At 43.3% G+C, this 22,364-nt stretch overlaps 2 protein-coding genes across 3 annotated transcripts; both read right to left on the bottom strand.

Moving 5' to 3' along the window:
• Positions 1–1,805: 1,805 nt before the first annotated feature.
• LOC310862846 (uncharacterized protein) lies at positions 1,806–4,836 on the bottom strand. The gene has a single exon (XM_083770950.1). The coding sequence runs from the start codon at positions 4,769–4,771 to the stop codon at positions 2,948–2,950; it is 1,824 nt and encodes a 607-aa protein (XP_083627076.1). The 5' UTR covers positions 4,772–4,836; the 3' UTR covers positions 1,806–2,947.
• An 899-nt stretch (positions 4,837–5,735) lies between these two features.
• Positions 5,736–21,561, bottom strand: ddi2 (DNA-damage inducible protein 2). Of its 2 annotated transcripts, XM_083771281.1 has the most exons (10): positions 21,199–21,561; positions 20,167–20,299; positions 15,319–15,672; positions 14,227–14,353; positions 13,110–13,237; positions 12,103–12,231; positions 11,348–11,451; positions 10,010–10,202; positions 9,133–9,184; positions 8,661–8,758 (listed from the first exon to the last, which is right to left on the bottom strand). In XM_083771281.1, the coding sequence occupies exons 1-9, from the start codon at positions 21,334–21,336 to the stop codon at positions 9,174–9,176; spliced, it is 1,317 nt and encodes a 438-aa protein (XP_083627407.1). In that variant the 5' UTR covers positions 21,337–21,561; the 3' UTR covers positions 8,661–8,758; positions 9,133–9,173. The 2 variants fall into 2 exon arrangements, with proteins under 2 accessions (XP_083627406.1, XP_083627407.1); XM_083771280.1 differs by lacking the exon at positions 9,133–9,184 and having other exon boundaries at positions 5,736–8,758.
• Positions 21,562–22,364: the final 803 nt, after the last annotated feature.

Below are 22,364 nucleotides of genomic sequence, written 5' to 3'. Positions count from 1 at the left end.
TGGTGACGTGGCACGTTCCAAACAAACACTGACCAAACCTACCTCCACGCGTCTCTTCCGTATTTGAGGGCGGCGGCACTTCCTTCCGGTGTGAGGCCACGCCCGCGAGATTTAACCGCGAATCTATTGTAGTCCTCTTACGTTACATCCGGGTCCCTTGGTCCCATCCGCTTCTAATGCAAAATAGCTACATATCATAACATATGAACGCGTGAATCTTTTTTTTTTTTACAATAACGTTATTTGTCAGAAAGGAAGCCATTGAGGGTTAAAATGGGTCTTAATGCTTCCAACTCATATAACTGTCACCAACAACACTTTTAATGATATTACATGAAGCAGACAGCCCTGTGATGAAACCTTTAGCATTACACTGTGGTTAATAGGTTTTTATTCACAATGGAATGTTATTGTACTCTTAATATATCATGGTGTAGCACAGCACAGTAGATTCATATTTCAATCGATCTGGGATGTTAAAATTGTGCAAAACTCTGTTCAATGAATGGCCTCTTCTGCTACATTAAACATTACTAAACATTAAACGTTACTTATACCTGTTATTGAGACTCCTATAGAGCATGTTGACATGGATAGCTTGGTTAGTAGTATCTCTGTTAGTTAATGCAGTTTGATTGATTAAATTAATAGCCTATTTTATTAGACAAAAATGTAGAACAGTAGTGTCATAGAGTGGAAAATGCCATTTGGTTTAATGTCACAGAATGCAGTGCCACGTAGAGCAGCATGATAAATGGTTAACTTTATAGTGTGTTCAAAAATGGCAGATCTGCAAGTTCAGTGTCTTGAATGAGATGTGCTGTGAGTTTGCATATCTGCTATTGTCCAGCATAGGACCGTTGCACAGTGAAGTATAAACAAGGCTTTAGGATTTATAAGTCGTTTTTAGAATATAATAGAATATTCACTCCAGTGAATAGCATTTATCCATTTAGATAACTTTTTGATGTTATTTAATTACTTATTTTTACACAGAAACATAATGTGTGTCTTTACAATAACTGTAATGTAATAATAATACTAATAATGTAATGTAATAATTATTAATTAAATAACCTTATTTTATTCTGAAGGCAACCGGATGTCTTAAATTAGCTAGCTCTCAGACAGGAAGTTCTAAATTAGCTCAAAAGACGGAGCCCGCCCACTTGACCTGTATCCTACTTTTTATCCCGAGCGTATATTATTTTATACCACCAGAGGGCGTACTTGTCCTTTATAACCATATACTCAAGTTAACTGATTTAATATGGGAAACAAATTAACATACAGGTGGACAAAGTACTCAATCCCAGTAGGCCTACCAGTACCACTCCAGGTAAAAAAAAATACTCAATTAGAAGTGAAACCCTGTCAAACATGTTAACAAAAGTAGTTCAATTAAAATCAGTTAAAAAGTCTTGCTTTTAAAAATAGAGCTAAGAAAATGCTTTTGAAAATACTCTAGTATTAAAAAGTAGCTATAAATTACAAACCATGAATTCCTAATTTTTACCTTTCCCGTTTGATTTATCATTAATACAATGTTGATAATGCTTTGAAAAGCACTATAAAAAACTATACAAATAAAAGTATTGTTTTTAAATATATTTTTGCTTAATTACATAGAACAGTATGTACTGTACTGGGGCAGCGGGAGAGACGGACCAATTAAACTATTTGTGTTGCAAGTTAGCATTAAACACCAACATGATCCGTTGAGCAACCCGAGTGTTTATGAATAAATTCCCTGGAGAGAAAGTAAAGACGTCATTCATAGGAACTATACATCACAAACACACATACAAAGACTAGTTTCACTTTATTTGCAATTTAAAATTGAGTACAAGATAGAAGTAAATAATTGAACCTGCCTGAATATTGTTGTATATGACCCGGATAGTTTGATTCAAGAGAAAACTATTGAATGAAAAACATTAAGACAGTTAAGGGGTATATTTCAACATAAACATCAAAATGAACATGGATGCTCAAGGTATTGACAATGAAGATTTGACACAACATGACATAAAAAGTCACATTTTATCCCAACTGGAGCTACCAATAGCTCTCTAATACATCACAAAGCTTTCCAGAGATGTCAAGACACAAGAGGGTTGTTGATTTTGTTTTAAATGTGTAGATCAATACCAACAGTTGGGTGATACATAAAATATACCCATATTTAATAAACACACAGAGTTGGGAAACAAATGCCATCACTGTTCAGATTTCAGAATGCACTCTAGTATGCATTTTTTAATACTTTGTTGCACACTTATAAAGTAGCTTATCTACAAGGCAGCTCACAAGAGCTTGTAGATAAGCTATTTCCAGTGCAGGTTAAGCAAGTATGAATCAGGCTTTAGCTCTCTAGAGGTTTTGTGCAATGACAGAGCACAGACTCACGGGGGTACTCAGACTCTGCTTTTCTTTAATTTCATGCAGGCTGGTTGTAGATGTAAACCCTGCATGACAAAAGGCCATCATTAAAAGTTTAAAAGTTTCAACTGCAGTCATTTTCAGTACACTTTTCCTTGCTTCAATTTGTAGATTGACATGTCAAATATCAGGAAATTATACGTGAATCAAGAATGAGTTATATTTGGGGTTTAATAATATCGCAGGGAGTGGGACAAAACTAAAACAAAATTAATATACAAATCAAATTAAAAAAAAAAAAAACCCCAAGAGATGGGTTTTGGAAATGGGCACCCACAACATCTGCATGCAAACACACCTCATATCTGCTAAATCCAGGAAAATAATACCAGTTGTCTCAGGTTTGTTCTCAAGTGGTCTGTGATAAACCAAGAGAGTGATTTTCCCTGTGTCATGTTGCCCAGATGCGACTGAGATATCTGTATTCATAACAATATTAAAGTATAAATTATACAGACGCTGAGGGAGCGGTCGGCTCAGGACTCCCGTGATTGGCTGTGAGAGTCTAAGTGGGCACAGTGATACTGCGGGCTAGTAGTGTCAGCAGAGCTAGTTCCACAATGCCATGGGCTAGTTCCAGTGCCTCTGTAGCCTCCCTGGCAGAAAACCCTGCTGCTTGGATCCTCTGGATGTGCTCAACTGGAAACGGTTCTGTAAAGGGACCCGGAGCAGAGGATGGAGGGGCCAGAGCTGTGGAGTGGGGCGCCTGAGCGAGAGAAGGAGCAGAGGGGGCCGAGGTGGTAGAGCCCTCCACAGATGAGCCCACAGCCATAAATAGGGGGCTTTGATGAGTGTGTTGGGGTTGGTCTGTGCTGTCGCCGCCAGAGGCACTACCATCTGCCACCCCTCTCCCCTGCTGGCCTTGCTGCCCCTCAGGGGGTTCCCTGAACTCCATGTCCCCCGTCTGAGCAGAGGGACCCACTGGCTCAGGCGCAGAAGTACTGTCCGCAGTGGCATCACTGACATCATCTTGCCCACATCTGTCTGGCCTCCTTTCCCAGGAGCCGTCTGGACACTGCAGTGGTCCGTGCCCCTCTGCAGTCTCTGTCGTATCTCTGCCAGGTTGTTCATCCTGACCAGAGGAGCCAGGCGCAACACACACAGACAGTCCCTCATCAGATACAGCAGCAAGATTGGCTTTGGCATCACTTATTTCTGCACTGGCTGTAATGGCAGTAGAGGGGGTAGGCTGGGTGTTTTCAGGGGTCGGGTTGGGTGACTCGGGGATGGGGTTGCCGTCATCCAGTCCGTCTGCATCCTGTCTGAATGGGTGCGAGGGGGAGCATGAGGCACTGCGTTCCTGGGACTGACCATGGCTGTTGGATACCAGCAGCTGGTGAAGCTCCATTAGAGCTGCTGCCAGAGAGGGGATATTTTCAGAGCTGGGGCAGCGCTCCCCCTCAGGCTGGTCCCTCTCAGATGGCACAGAGGCAGTGTCAGCACAGTATAGATCAGGAGTCACATCATTCTCTGGTGGAGAGTCAGCTGGACAAGCACACAGGTTGAGGGACAGTGGAACGGGTAAGGGCTGATGTTCATGCATTTCTTCTCCGTCATGGTTCTGCTGACCAGTAGCACTTAGGCAGGGTTGTGTGGCCTCAGCAGCTGTGCCCGATCCGTCCGCCACCTCCTCCTCCATGGCTTGAACTGGAGAAAACTCCTCTGGATTGGTGAATTTAGAGTAATTTGCTGCCTCTTCTGATTCAGCATCCATCTCTGCGACTGTGGATGGTACCTCACATTTCAGATGGCCAATGGCTAGTGAGCAATTCGCAGGCATTTCTGCAGGAGGGGTGTCTTTCTCCATGTGCTGAACTGGGGAGAGTTCCTCTAGGTTGGTGGGCATCGAGCCATTTTCCATACTGTCAAATTCAGCATCCATCGCCGTGACTGTACATGATGGCACGCCACTCTCTGCTATGCTGGGAAGCGTGGAGCTCTTCACCAGACAAATGCATTCAGTATCCATCTCTGTGGTTGTAGATAGAACCTCATTCTCTGGACCTCCAAAGCCTGCGATGCCTCTCACTGCCTTGTGCTGAGGAGAGGTGGTGTTAGGCAGGTCATCTGTCGGGGGATTAGCCATAGAACTGGAGTGCGAGTTGGTCGGGGCCGGGAGGGTGTGAGGATTAACTTGATTGCTTGTAGAAATGGACTCTTCTTCTTGGGACGAAGGCCCTGGTAGCCCCTGAAAGCCAGGCTGACTCTGGCACTGCCCTGGTGTTGGGGCATGCATTGTGGCTGGGGCAGACTGCGAGCGGTCCAGGCATAGACTTTGGGGATGGCCACACGATGGGGGTTGGGAGGAGAAGGAGGTGGATGAGGCCATTTGGTCTAAGGGTTCGGGCACTGGGAATGGTGGGGATTTCTGTGAGGTAGTTTGTCCATCTGCAGTGTCTGACGTGAGAGAAAATGCATTTGAGAATTAAACCGTTTAAATTTAGATAACTTTTTGATGTTATTTAATTACTTATTTTTACACAGAAACATAATGTGTGTCTTTACAATAACTGTAATGTAATAATAATACTAATAATGTAATGTAATAATTATTAATTAAATAACCTTATTTTATTCTGAAGGCAACCGGATGTCTTAAATTAGCTAGCTCTCAGACAGGAAGTTCTAAATTAGCTCAAAAGACGGAGCCCGCCCACTTGACCTGTATCCTACTTTTTATCCCGAGCGTATATTATTTTATACCACCAGAGGGCGTACTTGTCCTTTATAACCATATACTCAAGTTAACTGATTTAATATGGGAAACAAATTAACATACAGGTGGACAAAGTACTCAATCCCAGTAGGCCTACCAGTACCACTCCAGGTAAAAAAAAATACTCAATTAGAAGTGAAACCCTGTCAAACATGTTAACAAAAGTAGTTCAATTAAAATCAGTTAAAAAGTCTTGCTTTTAAAAATAGAGCTAAGAAAATGCTTTTGAAAATACTCTAGTATTAAAAAGTAGCTATAAATTACAAACCATGAATTCCTAATTTTTACCTTTCCCGTTTGATTTATCATTAATACAATGTTGATAATGCTTTGAAAAGCACTATAAAAAACTATACAAATAAAAGTATTGTTTTTAAATATATTTTTGCTTAATTACATAGAACAGTATGTACTGTACTGGGGCAGCGGGAGAGACGGACCAATTAAACTATTTGTGTTGCAAGTTAGCATTAAACACCAACATGATCCGTTGAGCAACCCGAGTGTTTATGAATAAATTCCCTGGAGAGAAAGTAAAGACGTCATTCATAGGAACTATACATCACAAACACACATACAAAGACTAGTTTCACTTTATTTGCAATTTAAAATTGAGTACAAGATAGAAGTAAATAATTGAACCTGCCTGAATATTGTTGTATATGACCCGGATAGTTTGATTCAAGAGAAAACTATTGAATGAAAAACATTAAGACAGTTAAGGGGTATATTTCAACATAAACATCAAAATGAACATGGATGCTCAAGGTATTGACAATGAAGATTTGACACAACATGACATAAAAAGTCACATTTTATCCCAACTGGAGCTACCAATAGCTCTCTAATACATCACAAAGCTTTCCAGAGATGTCAAGACACAAGAGGGTTGTTGATTTTGTTTTAAATGTGTAGATCAATACCAACAGTTGGGTGATACATAAAATATACCCATATTTAATAAACACACAGAGTTGGGAAACAAATGCCATCACTGTTCAGATTTCAGAATGCACTCTAGTATGCATTTTTTAATACTTTGTTGCACACTTATAAAGTAGCTTATCTACAAGGCAGCTCACAAGAGCTTGTAGATAAGCTATTTCCAGTGCAGGTTAAGCAAGTATGAATCAGGCTTTAGCTCTCTAGAGGTTTTGTGCAATGACAGAGCACAGACTCACGGGGGTACTCAGACTCTGCTTTTCTTTAGTTTCATGCAGGCTGGTTGTAGATGTAAACCCTGCATGACAAAAGGCCATCATTAAAAGTTTAAAAGTTTCAACTGCAGTCATTTTCAGTACACTTTTCCTCGCTTCAATTTGTAGATTGACATGTCAAATATCAGGAAATTATACGTGAATCAAGAATGAGTTATATTTGGGGTTTAATAATATCGCAGGGAGTGGGACAAAACTAAAACAAAATTAATAATATACAAATCAAATTAAAAAAAAAAAAAAACCCCAAGAGATGGGTTTTGGAAATGGGCACCCACAACATCTGCATGCAAACACACCTCATATCTGCTAAATCCAGGAAAATAATACCAGTTGTCTCAGGTTTGTTCTCATGTGGTCTGTGATAAACCAAGAGAGTGATTTTCCCTGTGTCATGTTGCCCAGATGCGACTGACATATCTGTATTCATAACAATATTAAAGTATAAATTATACAGACGCTGAGGGAGCGGTCGGCTCTGGACTCCCGTGATTGGCTGTGAGAGTCTAAGTGGGCACAGTGATACTGCGGGCTAGTAGTGTCAGCAGAGCTAGTTCCACAATGCCATGGGCTAGTTCCAGTGCCTCTGTAGCCTCCCTGGCAGAAAACCCTGCTGCTTGGATCCTCTGGATGTGCTCAGCTGGAAACGGTTCTGTAAAGGGACCCGGAGCAGAGGATGGAGGGGCCAGAGACGTGGAGTGGGGCGCCTGAGCGAGAGAAGGAGCAGAGGTGGTAGAGCCCTCCACAGATGAGCCCACAGCCATAAATAGGGGGCTTTGATGAGTGTGTTGGGGTTGGTCTGTGCTGTCGCCGCCAGAGGCACTACCATCTGCCACCCCTCTCCCCTGCTGCCCCTCAGGGGGTTCCCTGAACTCCATGTCCCCCGTCTGAGCAGAGGGACCCACTGGCTCAGGCGCAGAAGTACTGTCCGCAGTGGCATCACTGACATCATCTTGCCCACATCTGTCTGGCCTCCTTTCCCAGGAGCCGTCTGGACACTGCAGTGGTCCGTGCCCCTCTGCAGTCTCTGTCGTATCTCTGCCAGGTTGTTCATCCTGACCAGAGGAGCCAGGCGCAACAACACACACAGACAGTCCCTCATCAGATACAGCAGCAAGATTGGCTTTGGCATCACTTATTTCTGCACTGGCTGTAATGGCAGTAGAGGGGGTAGGCTGGGTGTTTTCAGGGGTCGGGTTGGGTGACTCGGGGATGGGGTTGCCGTCATCCAGTCCGTCTGCATCCTGTCTGAATGGGTGCGAGGGGGAGCATGAGGCACTGCGTTCCTGGGACTGACCATGGCTGTTGGATACCAGCAGCTGGTGAAGCTCCATTAGAGCTGCTGCCAGAGAGGGGATATTTTCAGAGCTGGGGCAGCGCTCCCCCTCAGGCTGGTCCCTCTCAGATGGCACAGAGGCAGTGTCAGCACAGTATAGATCAGGAGTCACATCATTCTCTGGTGGAGAGTCAGCTGGACAAGCACACAGGTTGAGGGACAGTGGAACGGGTAAGGGCTGATGTTCATGCATTTCTTCTCCGTCATGGTTCTGCTGACCAGTAGCACTTAGGCAGGGTTGTGTGGCCTCAGCAGCTGTGCCCGATCCGTCCGCCACCTCCTCCTCCATGGCTTGAACTGGAGAAAACTCCTCTGGATTGGTGAATTTAGAGTAATTTGCTGCCTCTTCTGATTCAGCATCCATCTCTGCGACTGTGGATGGTACCTCACATTTCAGATGGCCAATGGCTAGTGAGCAATTCGCAGGCATTTCTGCAGGAGGGGTGTCTTTCTCCATGTGCTGAACTGGGGAGAGTTCCTCTAGGTTGGTGGGCATCGAGCCATTTTCCATACTGTCAAATTCAGCATCCATCGCTGTGACTGTACATGATGGCACCCCACTCTCTGCTATGCTGGGAAGCGTGGAGCTCTTCACCAGACAAATGCATTCAGTATCCATCTCTGTGGTTGTAGATAGAACCTCATTCTCTGGACCTCCAAAGCCTGCGATGCCTCTCACTGCCTTGTGCTGAGGAGAGGTGGTGTTAGGCAGGTCATCTGTCGGGGGATTAGCCATAGAACTGGAGTGCGAGTTGGTCGGGGCCGGGAGGGTGTGAGGATTAACTTGATTGCTTGTAGAAATGGACTCTTCTTCTTGGGACGAAGGCCCTGGTAGCCCCTGAAAGCCAGGCTGACTCTGGCACTGCCCTGGTGTTGGGGCATGCATTGTGGCTGGGGCAGACTGCGAGCGGTCCAGGCATAGACTTTGGGGATGGCCACACGATGGGGGTTGGGAGGAGAAGGAGGTGGATGAGGCCATTTGGTCTAAGGGTTCGGGCACTGGGAATGGTGGGGATTTCTGTGAGGTAGTTTGTCCATCTGCAGTGTCTGACGTGAGAGAAAATGCATTTGAGAATTAAACCGTTTAAAAGATATCAAAAATCAGGACCACAATCTTTCAAAACATGCATTTTGATTTCCCATGCCAGCCTCTGCAATGAAATGATAGCAAATTATATGGAGACACTGATCAAATAATTAGTATATACCGTCTATTGTGTCAATTATGTCAAATGATGAAATAGTCTGTCAGATTTATTTGCTAGGTGCTTTATACATTTTGAGTCCAAATTTTCTCCATAGGAAACACTGAATGAAAGCAAAAACTAAAAAAATCTATTGAGACTGAGCAACAAAACGTGTAAAAAAAGAGAGAAAAAAACAGCAATGGACTTATAATTCTTCCTGTAGATTTGCAGTACCTGGTTGGCAGGGCCCTCTCCAGCCTTCTCTTCCAAATGCATCAGTGCTGTCCTGCTCAGAGTTAGGGCACACCACACACATCATGCAAAGGGACGCAGAGAGTTAGCACTCACACACACAGCACAAGCATGCGCTAAACTGTCCAGTGTCCACCCTTTCACCAGTGGTGAAAGGTGTCAGCCAAGAGAACAGCTACAATATGGCCTATGACCTGAAGGAATTGTCACTGTGATCACAAATTCAGTCATCTAACCTCAGGTCACCAGATTTGTTTTAGAAGGCTTGGTAAAACTTGGTGATTAATAAAGGGCCATACAAATACACTTGTCTTGACATGACCGTGGTGCGATAAGGGAAGTGTCACTAATATTAATGCACCCCAAAAAAGCCAAGTCTTAGTGGCAATATACAGTAATTATCTTCTAAAATGCTCTTAAACCCTACTTCAATGATCAGGCTCCCACAGGGCTCTGCACTTGGACCCCTCCTGTTTTACCTCTACAACAAAATGTCTTTGCCGAAAATAGCAGACACACTGCCTATTTTTGGTGAATATGTGCCCATGACAAGCCCAGAATAGGAACGCATGGGTTCATGTGGTTAACATTTGTCTGGCGGTTATGTGTCATGTGACTATAAAACATTCAATTTGCTGAGGTGATGACACAAAGTGATCATGTGAGATGATGTGACTGAAAATCCAAGATGACTGCAGGAATACAGATCAAGAGTAAGAAGCATAAAATGGCACATGCAAAAAATGTCTGATATTCTTTTTTTTTCAGCTGAGAAAAATGTCAGCTGAAAATAATAAAAAGAGGCTAATGAAACCACCACAGACGTGCTACAGTCTGTACCGTCACACACCCGCCTTACCGCTTTCCTGTATGGACCTCTGAAGCGCCTCTGCCAGCTCCCTGTCAGCCATCTCCTCGGGACGGGCGTCCTCGCGCCCCTCCGGCCCGTATGCCATCCGGGCACAGTCTGGCAGTTCCGCTTCAGGTAGGAAGCGAGTTTCGGAGGCCGTTGTGCCAATTATCAGCACATTCTTCTTTAGGTCGATGGAACACTATAAGGGCAGAACGAATTATTTGCCTAAATGTACTTTTCAATTATATTCAATTTCAAAGTATGAAGCAACATTTGTGTATCACATTTTTGGATGAGATGGTCATGGTCTCTCAGGCCAAACAACTATTCCACAATCATCTACTATTCCCACAATCTTTGAACGCTAGAGTGTCTGTTCTGAATGCGTCGAACAGAAGATGTCATCTGTTAGTAATTTCTGTTCACGAACATACGTAGATCTATAAATTATATAGACTAGCCCTTACCCGTTGTTAGATATTTGCCCTCCCCTTGTGGCCGTGGGGGGTACTGTGCCCGGTGCGTTTTTAATTCACTAATAAATTCATTAATAATCATTAATGTGTCAACAAAAAAAAAGGGCTTACGCCCTCCATATTCATATGGTCAATGCCTGTGTGAAAAGTGGGAGCGATTGGTGCAGGCAATGAGGAGCTACGGCAGTGTTTCTGACAGACAGACAGACACACACAGGCGGACAGACATTGTTAGAATGATAGTATGATGATGATGATGATAGTATGATATCATCACTGTCAGGTGGAAACCTCGTATTTTCAAAACAATTACTTTCCAGGAAGTGGAACACTCAGAAACGCGTTCTAAGCTTGTAGATCTGCTATTTGCACTACTTTTGCTTGACACTATTATGAGGAAGTAGGGCAAAGTTGAAATATGGAGATGAGGTTTCTGCCCCGCACCGACGATATATAACTCCTAGAAAATACTGTTCCTGAAGAAACAGTGTGGGCTGGAGTAGCTCCCTATTCGATGATGTAAGTATTGACCCACATGACGTCCCTCTGTCTTCCTGTTGGTTGACCCACATGATGTCACAGTAATCGCTACTCGAGCCCACAATAATGAATACATTTCCATTTCTGCCAGGAGGCAAAGAATATATGCGTTGACTAAATTGATTCATAGTAGGACAAATGTATGCGGCAAGTGGGGTAAAAGGTGGACAACATCAGCTATAGTGTCTTTGCATTTGCAGCGCTTCCGTTTCATGTTGACTGTGCATGGCAGAAGCGTCTGAAAGTGATGTGAGAGACTGGTATGATGATGCAGTGAGTGAATAAAGTGATGTGAGAGACTGGTATGATGATGCAGGCCAGTACGTACCTGGTGTCTCTTCAGCATGTCCAGTCCAAGCAGCATGTCCATTGGCTGGTCCTCCAGGATGGAGAAAGAACAAGGCAGGAAGTCTCCTTCTATCTGAACCTGAGCTAGATGAGTGAAGCATGAAGCATCTCAATATAAGCTAGTTACACATCATGCAGAAACATGAAATAAATGTTTCTGCAAAGCTTTCTTGGAAACATGTTTTAAAGACCTAGTGAAATGAAAAAAAAAAAAAAGTTTTTCACACCTTTAGACCATATCTGTGGGTCATCATATGGGCATACCTAACAATGGGAAAATGTCCACCTTTGTGTATTTTTATATCAAACAGCTGTTTGATTCCCATTGCTGCACGTTCATCCAAACACAGCTGTTGTTGATTACAGAACTACTCCGTTTTAAATCTCATTCAAGATGACATCCAGACAGTGTATTACTTGTTTTAAACTTAATCAGCATGCTAAAATATATATCTGAAAACATTTCACGTTAGAAATAAGCCACATAGCAGCAAACTGGTAGAGCTGTCCGACTGTCTGACTTGAAAAGAAAAACTCCATGCGTTGCACGTGTTATGAAGTGTAGCAGAGCTACCGTCCCATTGCTTGAAGGGATGCGACACTCTGGTTCAGAAGCGTACAGTCTTGTTTACTCAAACGTAAAAATAAAATGACATTGCACGAGGTCTTTAACTTGTGGAAGCAGGAACATTGTTGCTTTAAAGAGTTACTTAAAAAAAGAAAACGGACACCCACCCAAATGAACTCTGCCGATGATTTTCTGGGTGCCCACGCCCTTGGCGATGCCCGCCCAGCGCCGGTCCACCAGACGCATGATGTTACAGCGCTCGGCACACGCCTGGCTCATAATGGTCATCTGGGCTCCTGGAATGGAAGGACCCGTGGGAGTCAAAGAACATCAGGACCCGTGGGACATAAGGACATAACATAAGGACCCGTGGGAGTCAAAGAACATCAAATTTAGCAGAATGATTCATTCTGATTAAACCTGTCCAGAGTATTCAAGACTACCAAGTAGGATTGTTATGAGACCAAATGGTATAACCTAGCTAGGAATAGCACATCCATAATAATGTCTTCAACCTTGAGGAAAGGTTGGAAGGAGAAGTGGAGGTTGGATTATCATACACTTCATGATGTATAATGATAGTCAATAGGAATTTAGTCTTTGTGTCGGACAAAATAGCCGATTTGCTCGTCTACATATGACGTAAATTCTCCATTCATTGTCAATGGCATGGCGTTTGTGTTAGGACCAGAACCTACACTACTGCGCCCCTCAAAACCAAGACAAGTACAGTATGTAGAATCTGGCATTAAAAATGCCTTCAACTTTGAGGAAAAGTTGGATGGAGAAGGAAAAACAAGACAATTATAAGAGATAAGTGAACTCAGAATTTCTGGGGTCTTCTACTATTACAAATAGTTTACTACTACTACAAAAATAGGTGCATATTCAATTCTACAGGCAAATCTAACAAATACAAAAAGATAAATAAAGATCCACTTTTTTCAATTGTTCAAAAGGTCTAGTATAAATATCAAATGACCCATTAATGAGTGCCAAAAAAGTTCAATACTTATTACATTGTTAATGAATGTACAGAGTAGACCGACATTATTGGCAGAATCAAATATCTGTCAAGAGATCCAAAACCACAGAACAGCACCCACAGTCACACACATTTTAATATAAGCACTTTCACAATCAAGTGAAAGCGCTTTGATTTTCAGCTCATTACCTGAGTCAACAAAAGCCTTCACAGGATGTCCGTTCGTCTTGCAGTTGATGTAAAGCATAACCACCTGTCCAAAGCTTTCTGGGGCCTCCTCCATTGCAATGGTCATATTTTCTTCCACATTGTGCTGCCTATAATACAAATACAACCGTAAGCATCAACTTATCAACCACTTAGTTTCAACATGACATCCCTATTTTGGGAAATTTGTGTCGAGCTCTTTGATGACATAAGCGGTTAAAATGCCTAGAACACAACACAAATACAATCATATATGTATTAACGTTTTAAACATTTACTTCTACTGTACAATACATGCTTGTTTGCCACTGCATATCAATGGCAAGCTGCTTTTCCATCATTCGTTACACCACAACAATGTAGTCATGCTCCAACAAACAGTGTTTGAGAAATGCCAGCATCACCCATCTCTCTGTTACTATAGCATGTTAATCTCATTACTTGATCTGATCGTGCCAGTGAAACCGGGGCTGTGTTCTTTCTTCTTTGGAGTGGAAGGCTACTGTTTTGTGACAGGTTCTAAAAGTATTTGTAGTATTAGTAAGTATTTGTAAGATAAGGCAACAGATAACGGACAACTTCACATATATGGTTATATATATATATATATATATATATATATATTCAGTATATATGGAAATGTCTTGAACTGAGAAAAGTTCAGCATAACTGCTGAAAAAGAAGTTGTCTGGACATGAAAAATCACTAGTGAAGGAAGTTGTTAGTTACATTGTGATTAGCCTGAGCTAACGTGTTAGGTTTCTGGTCTAGAGGGGCGGGTCGCGGCTGAGATTTGCGCACGCCCTGATTGGATCTCATCGATCTGTCCGTCACCCCCGGCCCCTCCTCTCCCCCCTAGTGCAGAGTTACGTCACATCATTTGGAGCGACGCCCACCCGGAAGGGTTGACTCCCACTTTTAGACCAGAGCGGCCAATGCGTTCCTCCAGGCTTTCAATTTTTGCACCAACAAAAATGAAAGCCTGGTACCGAGGCTACATTGTGATTGACTTTTATGAGTTCTATTATGAGTGACATTCTGAATAGAGACGCAAGGGTTCAAATGGTTAAAATTGTCTTTAAACGACTCTAGATTGTACCTGATGTCCTCCTCAATCTTGGCCTGGGCATCCAGATCAAATGGATCAGCAGTCAGTAGCCTGATCCTCTCTTGCTCCCTGCGGGCCCGGTCCTGTTGCTGCTCCAGCAGAACTTTGGTGAAGCGCTCTGTGGGAACATTTGGACGTGCTCAGAAAAGGACTACTTCGTAGGTTTTAACTAAGCTCTGACCCCAAAACTGGGCAGCTCAAATCTAAACCAGCAGTACTAGCAGCTCTGGGCCCTCAGGGGATCAGAGCTTAGAACCTCTGATGGAATCCATTCATGCATGTGAGGTGAAATATTATATAGACATTTGCACAGCTTGACACTCACACACACACACACACACACACACACACACACACACACACACACACACACACACACACACACACACACACACACACACACACACACACACACACACACACACACACACACACACACACACACACACACACACACACACACACACACACACACACACACACACACACACACACAAACTGATAGACCTGTACAACTTCAACAATTTTACAATTTAGGCATTTAGCAGACGCTCTTAATCCAGAGCGATTTACATTAAGCAAGAACAAAAGCATGGGAATACATCACATAAAAGCATTTATCATAAACATGCGTAAGCTAAGAAAGTAACAGTGGAATATCTATATAATGAAACTATACATATATACTACTATGCTATACATATGTACTATGGCGTGCTATGACTATATACAATGCAATTATAGTGCTGTCTACATAACATGCTATAAGTCTGTATCAAATGCTATCTAAGTCTACGGAAGTGCTATCTAAGGGGGTAGGGTAAGTGCTATGGGCCATGATGGAGTCTGAAAAGGTGGGTTTTCAGACTACGGCGGAAGACCCATTCAACAAGTTAGTAAAAGAATATACACATTACACATGAACCGAAAATATGATTTGTCTGGAATTTTAACAACCAAATGAATGGTTTGTTTATGGAAGGAGATTGGGCCCGCACAACAGTTTCAGACAAAGGATTTACTTTATCTTTAGCTTAGTGACTTTGTTTATTATATGGGACACATTAAGGACCCGTTTCTCACCTAGATCTCCACTTAGCAGGGCCTCGGCCAACGGCGGGTTGCGCTCCTTGAGGAGGGACAGCTCATGTGGATTGGCCAGCAGCATCTGCTGGAGTAAGGCCGGATCGTCCAGTCCCTGCGGAGAGGAGCCCGAGCCGGAGCCGAGCCCTGAGCCGGCACTGGGCCCGGGACCGGAGCTGGGCCCGGGAGCGGAGGCGCGGACATCCATTGGCGTGGGTTGCTGTGGAGAGCGCTGCTGCTGCTGTTGCTGCTGTGGGGTTGTGTTCTGCTGCCTCAGAGCAGCAGCGCCAGCACGCTGATTGCTTGAAGACGAGCCTGGGACTGTGATGGAACGAAAGTCAATGTGTGGCAGACCTGCGGAAACAAGAGGGACAAAGTCAGCATGTTGCACATGCACAACCTACGGTGAATATACAATCGTTTAACCCATTTAGGCCCGACGTCGATATTTATAAAATGTCTTCTAAATCCTGTTCCAGTTTTCTGTCAGGATTTGCGCCACATTTTCACGATTCTTTCAAAAATAGCAGACCTACAAGTTCATAGCGCGCCACTCGGTGGCGCGCTATGAGCTTGTAGATCTGCTATTTTTCAATAGCTAAACACCAAAAGGGGTTCACGCCCAAAATGGGTTAAAGTAGCATTACTGGCAGGTAGAAAATGTGGCACTTTACGAGTTTGCGGCGCTACACAATCAGCTTGCCCAGCACACTGCCAGGGTTAGTTTAGTTATTGCGCTGCCGCGGACAATAAACGCACAAAGCGGCCCAGGCCGTAGCGTAACGGTCTGGGCACCGGACTGGAAATCCAGTCGCAGTGTGCCGCGGGTTCGACTCCCGGACCCGACACGGCCTTTACTGCATGTCTTCCCCCATCTCTCTCCCGTTTCCTGTCAGCCTACTGTCTGTCCCTTCAAAAATCAATAAAAGGCGTAAGCCGCAAAAAAATATCTTAAAAAAAAAAAAAAAAAAAAAAAAAAAAAAAAACGCACAAAGCTACATGTATCAGTGTGTTCAGGTTTCAGTACATTAACCAGCACTTGCAATGCATGGGTAAAATAGGCTCCCTTTACCTCTCCAGGTTAATGCGCCCCCCCCCCTTTAATATCTATGGGGGAAACACTGATATTTATTTCTGGGAGCTAAGAAAAGTGTGCAGACCTCCCTTCCTTCCTAATTTCTGTTCAACACCTGTGAATTTTATAGTTGAGATGTGCATTTGGCATTGTCGAGTGTCAGTAGGTAGCTCTCATCCAAACAGACTACTACAGACTGTCAGTAGATTCCTAGGGATGCCACAAACTGACCATCAGAAAAATCCATTATTCGATTACTCGACAGCCTCCCCCCTCCAAAAAGAAATAATCATAAATAATATCGTATAAAACCTTTAATATTATACGCACATGGTCATATAATATTACATGTTGATGTGCTGTCTATGCTTTGATGGTTGCAGTTTTATAACCAGTTTTGATGAGTAAACTTTTGTGGAGATCTTCTCAGTCCTCATAGTTACTTGTGTGACAATTCAGGATGGCAAAAAGATCTGTTGGGATTTGGGGAGTAGTTTCATGAGGGGCTACTGGGAAGTACAGAAAACGTTCAGTTGGACACGCACACACACGTACAGCTGCATTTATTTCAGCTGATTGTCTTTGAAGTGAAAAATGTGCATGGAATTTAATCTTTGTGTAGGACGGAAATACCGATTTGCTCAGACACATACACATGAATTATCCATTCATTGTCAATGGCATTTAATGTTTGTGTTAGGACAAAAATATACACTCTAGCTACTCTAAAATCGATTAATCGGTGGCATCTGGCATCCTTATTCTGGTCACCACACCGCATAAACGGTCGGCCGAAGGCACTTTGTTGTGTACTGCATGCGTCAGAGGAAATCAGATGAAAATAGAAATGCACTCTGTCGAGCTGCCAACTTGCGCTCACCACTGCTCGTACGAGTCCGACTGCTGCTCTGAGTCCTAAAACTCTCTGCTGCGGTCTAGGTTTGAAATACAGCAGTGGTCAGTTGTCCCTCATTGTCCCTCGCTGGAGTACACCGACATACACACATACCCAGCTGATACATACCCCTATCTACTAGGGCTGCACAATATATCGTTATCGTATCGTTATCGAGGTATGAACATGCACAATATCAGTATCGCAAAAAAGGCAATGGTATCGCGATATAGATATATCGTCGACATATCGATATATTGTCTCGACAATATATCGTCCACTTCTAAAGCCAGCCCTCTATTTTAGCCTGTGCCCCTCGGAAAAGAAACCATCACTCGTTTGTCCCTCTGTCCTGTTGTAGCCTGGCTCCAGCCCTGCATCGCTAGCCACGCCTATTAAGAAAATATGTTCTGGCGATTCAGGTCTGGAGTCTCTCCCGACGACGGTGTCAGCTACGGCTGCACGATATATCGTCATCGTATCGATATCGAGATATCTGCCATATATATCGTGATATGATTTTTTGTCCATATCGTGCAGCCCTACTATCTACCTTATACCAGTTTTGAAATGTACTTTAGTTACGTCATCGAGAACAGTGGTTTATCATTGGCTGGTGGAATGTAACGACATACATACCCAGCCGATCGCTGTTCTTGCGCAAGAAATAACTCAGAACCTTCTGGTTCCGAGTACTGTAATCGACTATGTATATCGGTGGCGTCGTTATATGCTGAGGCAGTATAGTCTGGTAAAACACTCCCCCTTGAAAACATTTAATTTCTCCACGGAAAGAAGTTTTAGCGTTAAACCCTTTGGTGTGGTTAGGGCTTGTCGTCACCCCACACCTCCATATATGGTCACGCCTCGTGACATCACGTCTCCATATATATTTTTTATTTAACCGTTATTTAACCCGTAAATAACACTTAATACTACATTGTGTATGTCAATGAATGCCACAGACGAAAAACAGTCCACACTAATTATCCATAATGTATAAATGATAGATAACGGGTCAGGACAACTAGGCCTTTTCGTGGAGGGGTCAGAATGAAATTTGGACTTAAAGGGACACTTCACCCTTTTTGCAAAAAGGTATATGTTAATGACGTTTAGAAGCTTTAGAACACTTTCCTGGGGGTCTTTATGTGTGTAATATGTGGTTTTAGATATTTTAGATTGTAGCAGTGAGCACAGTGTCTCTGATGTCATGGACACTGGTCTCACTACCTTCCTGGACTACAATTCCCATAATTCTTTGGTGCACTGCTCCTCCTTGTGGATAGGGGGATGGCTGTCCTACTGAGACAACAGGAAGGAAGGAAGTGAGCCCAGTGTCCATGACATCAGAGACACTGGGCTCACTGCTAAAATCTAAAATATCTAAAACCACATATTACATACATAAAGACCCCCAGGAAAGTGTTCTAAAGCTTCTAAACGTCATTAACATACATCTTTTTACAAAAAGGGTGAAGTGTCCCTTTAAGACTGTTTTTCGTCTGTGGTACTCAATTATAGAACAGCAAGTAAAACATCCATGATACAGATACACCTCAAAGTACCATCTTTTCGTGGCAGGGCAGATAGATACACAATATATAAACAGAATATATATATATAAACAGAATATATATATATATATATATATGGTCACGCTTCATGAGATCACGCCTCGCGACACGTCACACCACCATATATGGCCATCTCCATATATAAAGATTACGACACTGACCTCATCTGATCTAACCCTGGATAACCATACATGGAGAAGACTGGATCATCACATGGATCTGTATATCCGGCCAGCAACTCTACATCTGACCTCAAACCCTTAGATCTCCATATGTGGAACTGACCTGTTCTGACATTCCATATGTTGATCCCGCCGCACCCATCCTTCATGTTCTAACATTCCATATTATGTTGATCTGACCTCATCAAACCCTGTATACTGAAGACACGATCCATATATGGCCAGTACAGAATTAATTCCATTATGTTGATCTGACCCCCCCCCCCCCCCCCCCCCCGCCAAAACACCAGCACTCGCCCAGAAGTCTGCTGTTACCCAGGTGGATGCGCGCAATCGCGCATGCGACCTCGAGGGCGAGGTGTCTTCTCGCCCTCAGGGCGTCTTAAGGCCTATTCATAGTCTGGATTTTCGGTGGTGGGCTGACCACCGCTGACCACCGCGAAATAACGTTGAGCGGTGGTGAGTAAAAACAGAGAGAAGGGCTGGAGCGGTGGCGGTGGTTTGCTCTTCACCGCGGCTCGTGACGTCATGTTGTAGTTTCGGTGGTCACCTAACCACCGAAAATCCAGACTATGTATGAGCCTTGACTGGTACTGATTCAAAGTATTGCTCTTTGTCTTTAAGTGTCTAAATGGTTTGGCACCCATTTATTTATCTGAACTGCTGAAACCCTATGCTCCGACACGGACGCTCAGGTCCTCTGACCAGCTTCTCCTGGTGGTGCCTAAAACCAGGCTGAAGCTCAGAGGTTACCGAGCTTTTGCAGTGGCAGCTCCCAAGCTCTGGAATGAGCTGCCTCTGCACACAAGACAAGCCCCCACCCTCCAGGTGTTTAAGTCACGCCTCAAGACTTACCTTTATTCCTTGGCTTTTCCAAGCACAGTATGAGATGTTTCGATGTTTAATGTGACACTGTGCATGTTGTTTGTGGTTGTTTTGTGGTTTTTCAATGAAGTTGTGTTTTTTTAATGTTTTACTGTAAAGCACTTTGGTACAACGTTGTTGTTTTAAAATGTGCTATATAAATAAAGATGGTATGGTATGGTATGGTACTCTCACAACTGGTAATATTATCGCATGCGTTCCCAACCGCCAAAGTACTTCTTAGGAAGCATTTACCTGGGAAGGCTGGTTGGTTGGGTGGTGGTTGCCTTCTGTCTGCTTGCCTGAGAACCACAACATCTCCGTCCTTGACGCCATAGTTCCCCAAGGCACGAGTAGGGTCCTTCAGGGCCTCCTCTACATACAAGATCTAAAGTGAATTCAAACATGTTAACCCATTCTGACCTGAGATCAGATTCATACGAGGTTTCCACTGGACACACGCTGGTCTGACGAACCCATTCTGACCTGAGATCAGATTCTAAAAATGTCAGTCGTTCTTCGATTAAAAAAAAATAGCAGACCTACAAGCTTGTATCGCGCCACTCGGTGGCATATGAGCTTGTAGATCTGCTATTTTTCAATAGCTAAAGCACAACATGATGCCAACACCAAAATGGGTGCCCGGTCAGAATGGGTTAAAATCATTAGTTGTAATTACATACAATATGATATGAGACATGTCAGTCAGACTTACTAAGTTGCAAAACATTATCAAGAAACATTATTGAGAATTGACACAGCTTGACACAGCTATCATTTCATTAGAGAAGGTTTGGAGCGTATGTTTTCTGTGAGTACTTTTTTTTGCCTTCTTTTATTTTTATCTTGTTTTAAATGCTGTTCTTGTTCTTTGAAAGGTAAGAATTATCTTGTGTATACTGTAGGCCTATTGCCTTGGTCGAACAGTCTTGTGGACATACTAATCACAATAACATTTCACTGCTTGTACCTGTCTGATGAGTGACAAATAATAAGCCCTTCTTGATTCTAATTATAGCAACAAGGGATATATGTTGACCACAGATAACCTTTTAGTTGAATATTGGGCGTTGACATCAACCAGATAACGGTACAATCACCCAAATATGAATGTACAAACGTTTAGTGGCAATAAATCAGTGAAGACCAGGCTTGTTTGTATGAGATTTCGCAACAGTGACACTTAAAGCCCAGATTCATGCTAGCATGGGAGCTATAGTTTAGCATCTGGCCAGCAGAGCAGAACATGCTGTGTGTGTTGTGGAGGTTTTGTTTTATTTTTTTTACCTGGATCTCCCCTGCTGGGATTCCTGATTCTAGTTCACAAAGTGCCACGAAGTCTCTCAGTTCCAGTTCTGGAGACACATCGAGGGCGAAGGTGCTTTCTGGCCGGTCCCTCGGCGCGCAGAACACGGTCACCAGCATCGCTGTTCCTGGGACTGAATGTCTCGCCCAACCCGCTGTGCTTTTCCCTCTAAACACTCCGCCTTGTTTTCTGCTTTAACCCCGCGATGTGTTTTAATGGAGAGGAAAACAAGTACATAAAAGCTCAAGTAATATATGACTCCTGGATACACTAAAGCTATTCAACGGCGTTATTTCTCTATCAACAACTTACATCTAACTGCCTGCCACTGCTAATGCCGTTGCCTTGCCTTGCCGTATGTTGGGTTTGTGTTTTCGACGTGTCGGGTTACAGAATTTGATGTCGTGAGAGGACACCTTCTCTTCTTCACGTGATGTGGCTGACGTGAAATGTTGTCCTCTACTGACACCTACTGGTCCTTGGGTGGGAAAATAATAATAAATAATCTGTCATGAGAAATTAAAGATGTGCATAATACCGGCACATCCCTAATAATAATTAGTGATGTGAGACATTTTGATCGATATCCGATATGAATTGGTGTCATGGCCAATAACTGATATTACGGATGTCGATATGATCTCATTCTGTATTGAAAAATTATAATACATTTTGAAGAAAAAAAAAACATGTAACACTAACAGGGTGTCTGCATGCAGGCTTAGGCAAGTCAGATTTAACTTAAATACATTTATATTTAATACGGTGAGCTTGTAGATATGTTCAAGCTGTTACTTTGGGCTTGTTTATCTGTAAAGACAGACTGATTATTCGGACCGATTAATTCATCGGTCTGAATTGATTAATCGAACCGATGCGATGCCGATTAAAATTGACCCATGAGCCCAGGTACTTAGTCCTTGACTTCCTTCAAAGCAGTGCCTCCTGTTGTTGTCAGATGTGGATGCTCTGATGGGATGTTATAGGTGGTAATTTGGCATTCAACCGGAGGCCAACCTGATTCCACTCTGGTCAGGAGCTCCAGTTTGTTAAACGTGGTCAGAGAGCAGGCTGATGTCATCCGCATATTCCAGGTCTGTCAGGACTACTGTTGGGTGTCGTCTCGACCTCCTTGGTGTTATGGTGA

The sequence above is a fragment of the Protomyctophum parallelum genome, assembly GCF_964188405.1.
Source record: "Protomyctophum parallelum genome assembly, chromosome: 8".
Classification (NCBI taxonomy): Eukaryota; Metazoa; Chordata; class Actinopteri; order Myctophiformes; family Myctophidae; genus Protomyctophum; species Protomyctophum parallelum.
This window is presented reverse-complemented; position numbering and strand designations above follow the sequence as displayed.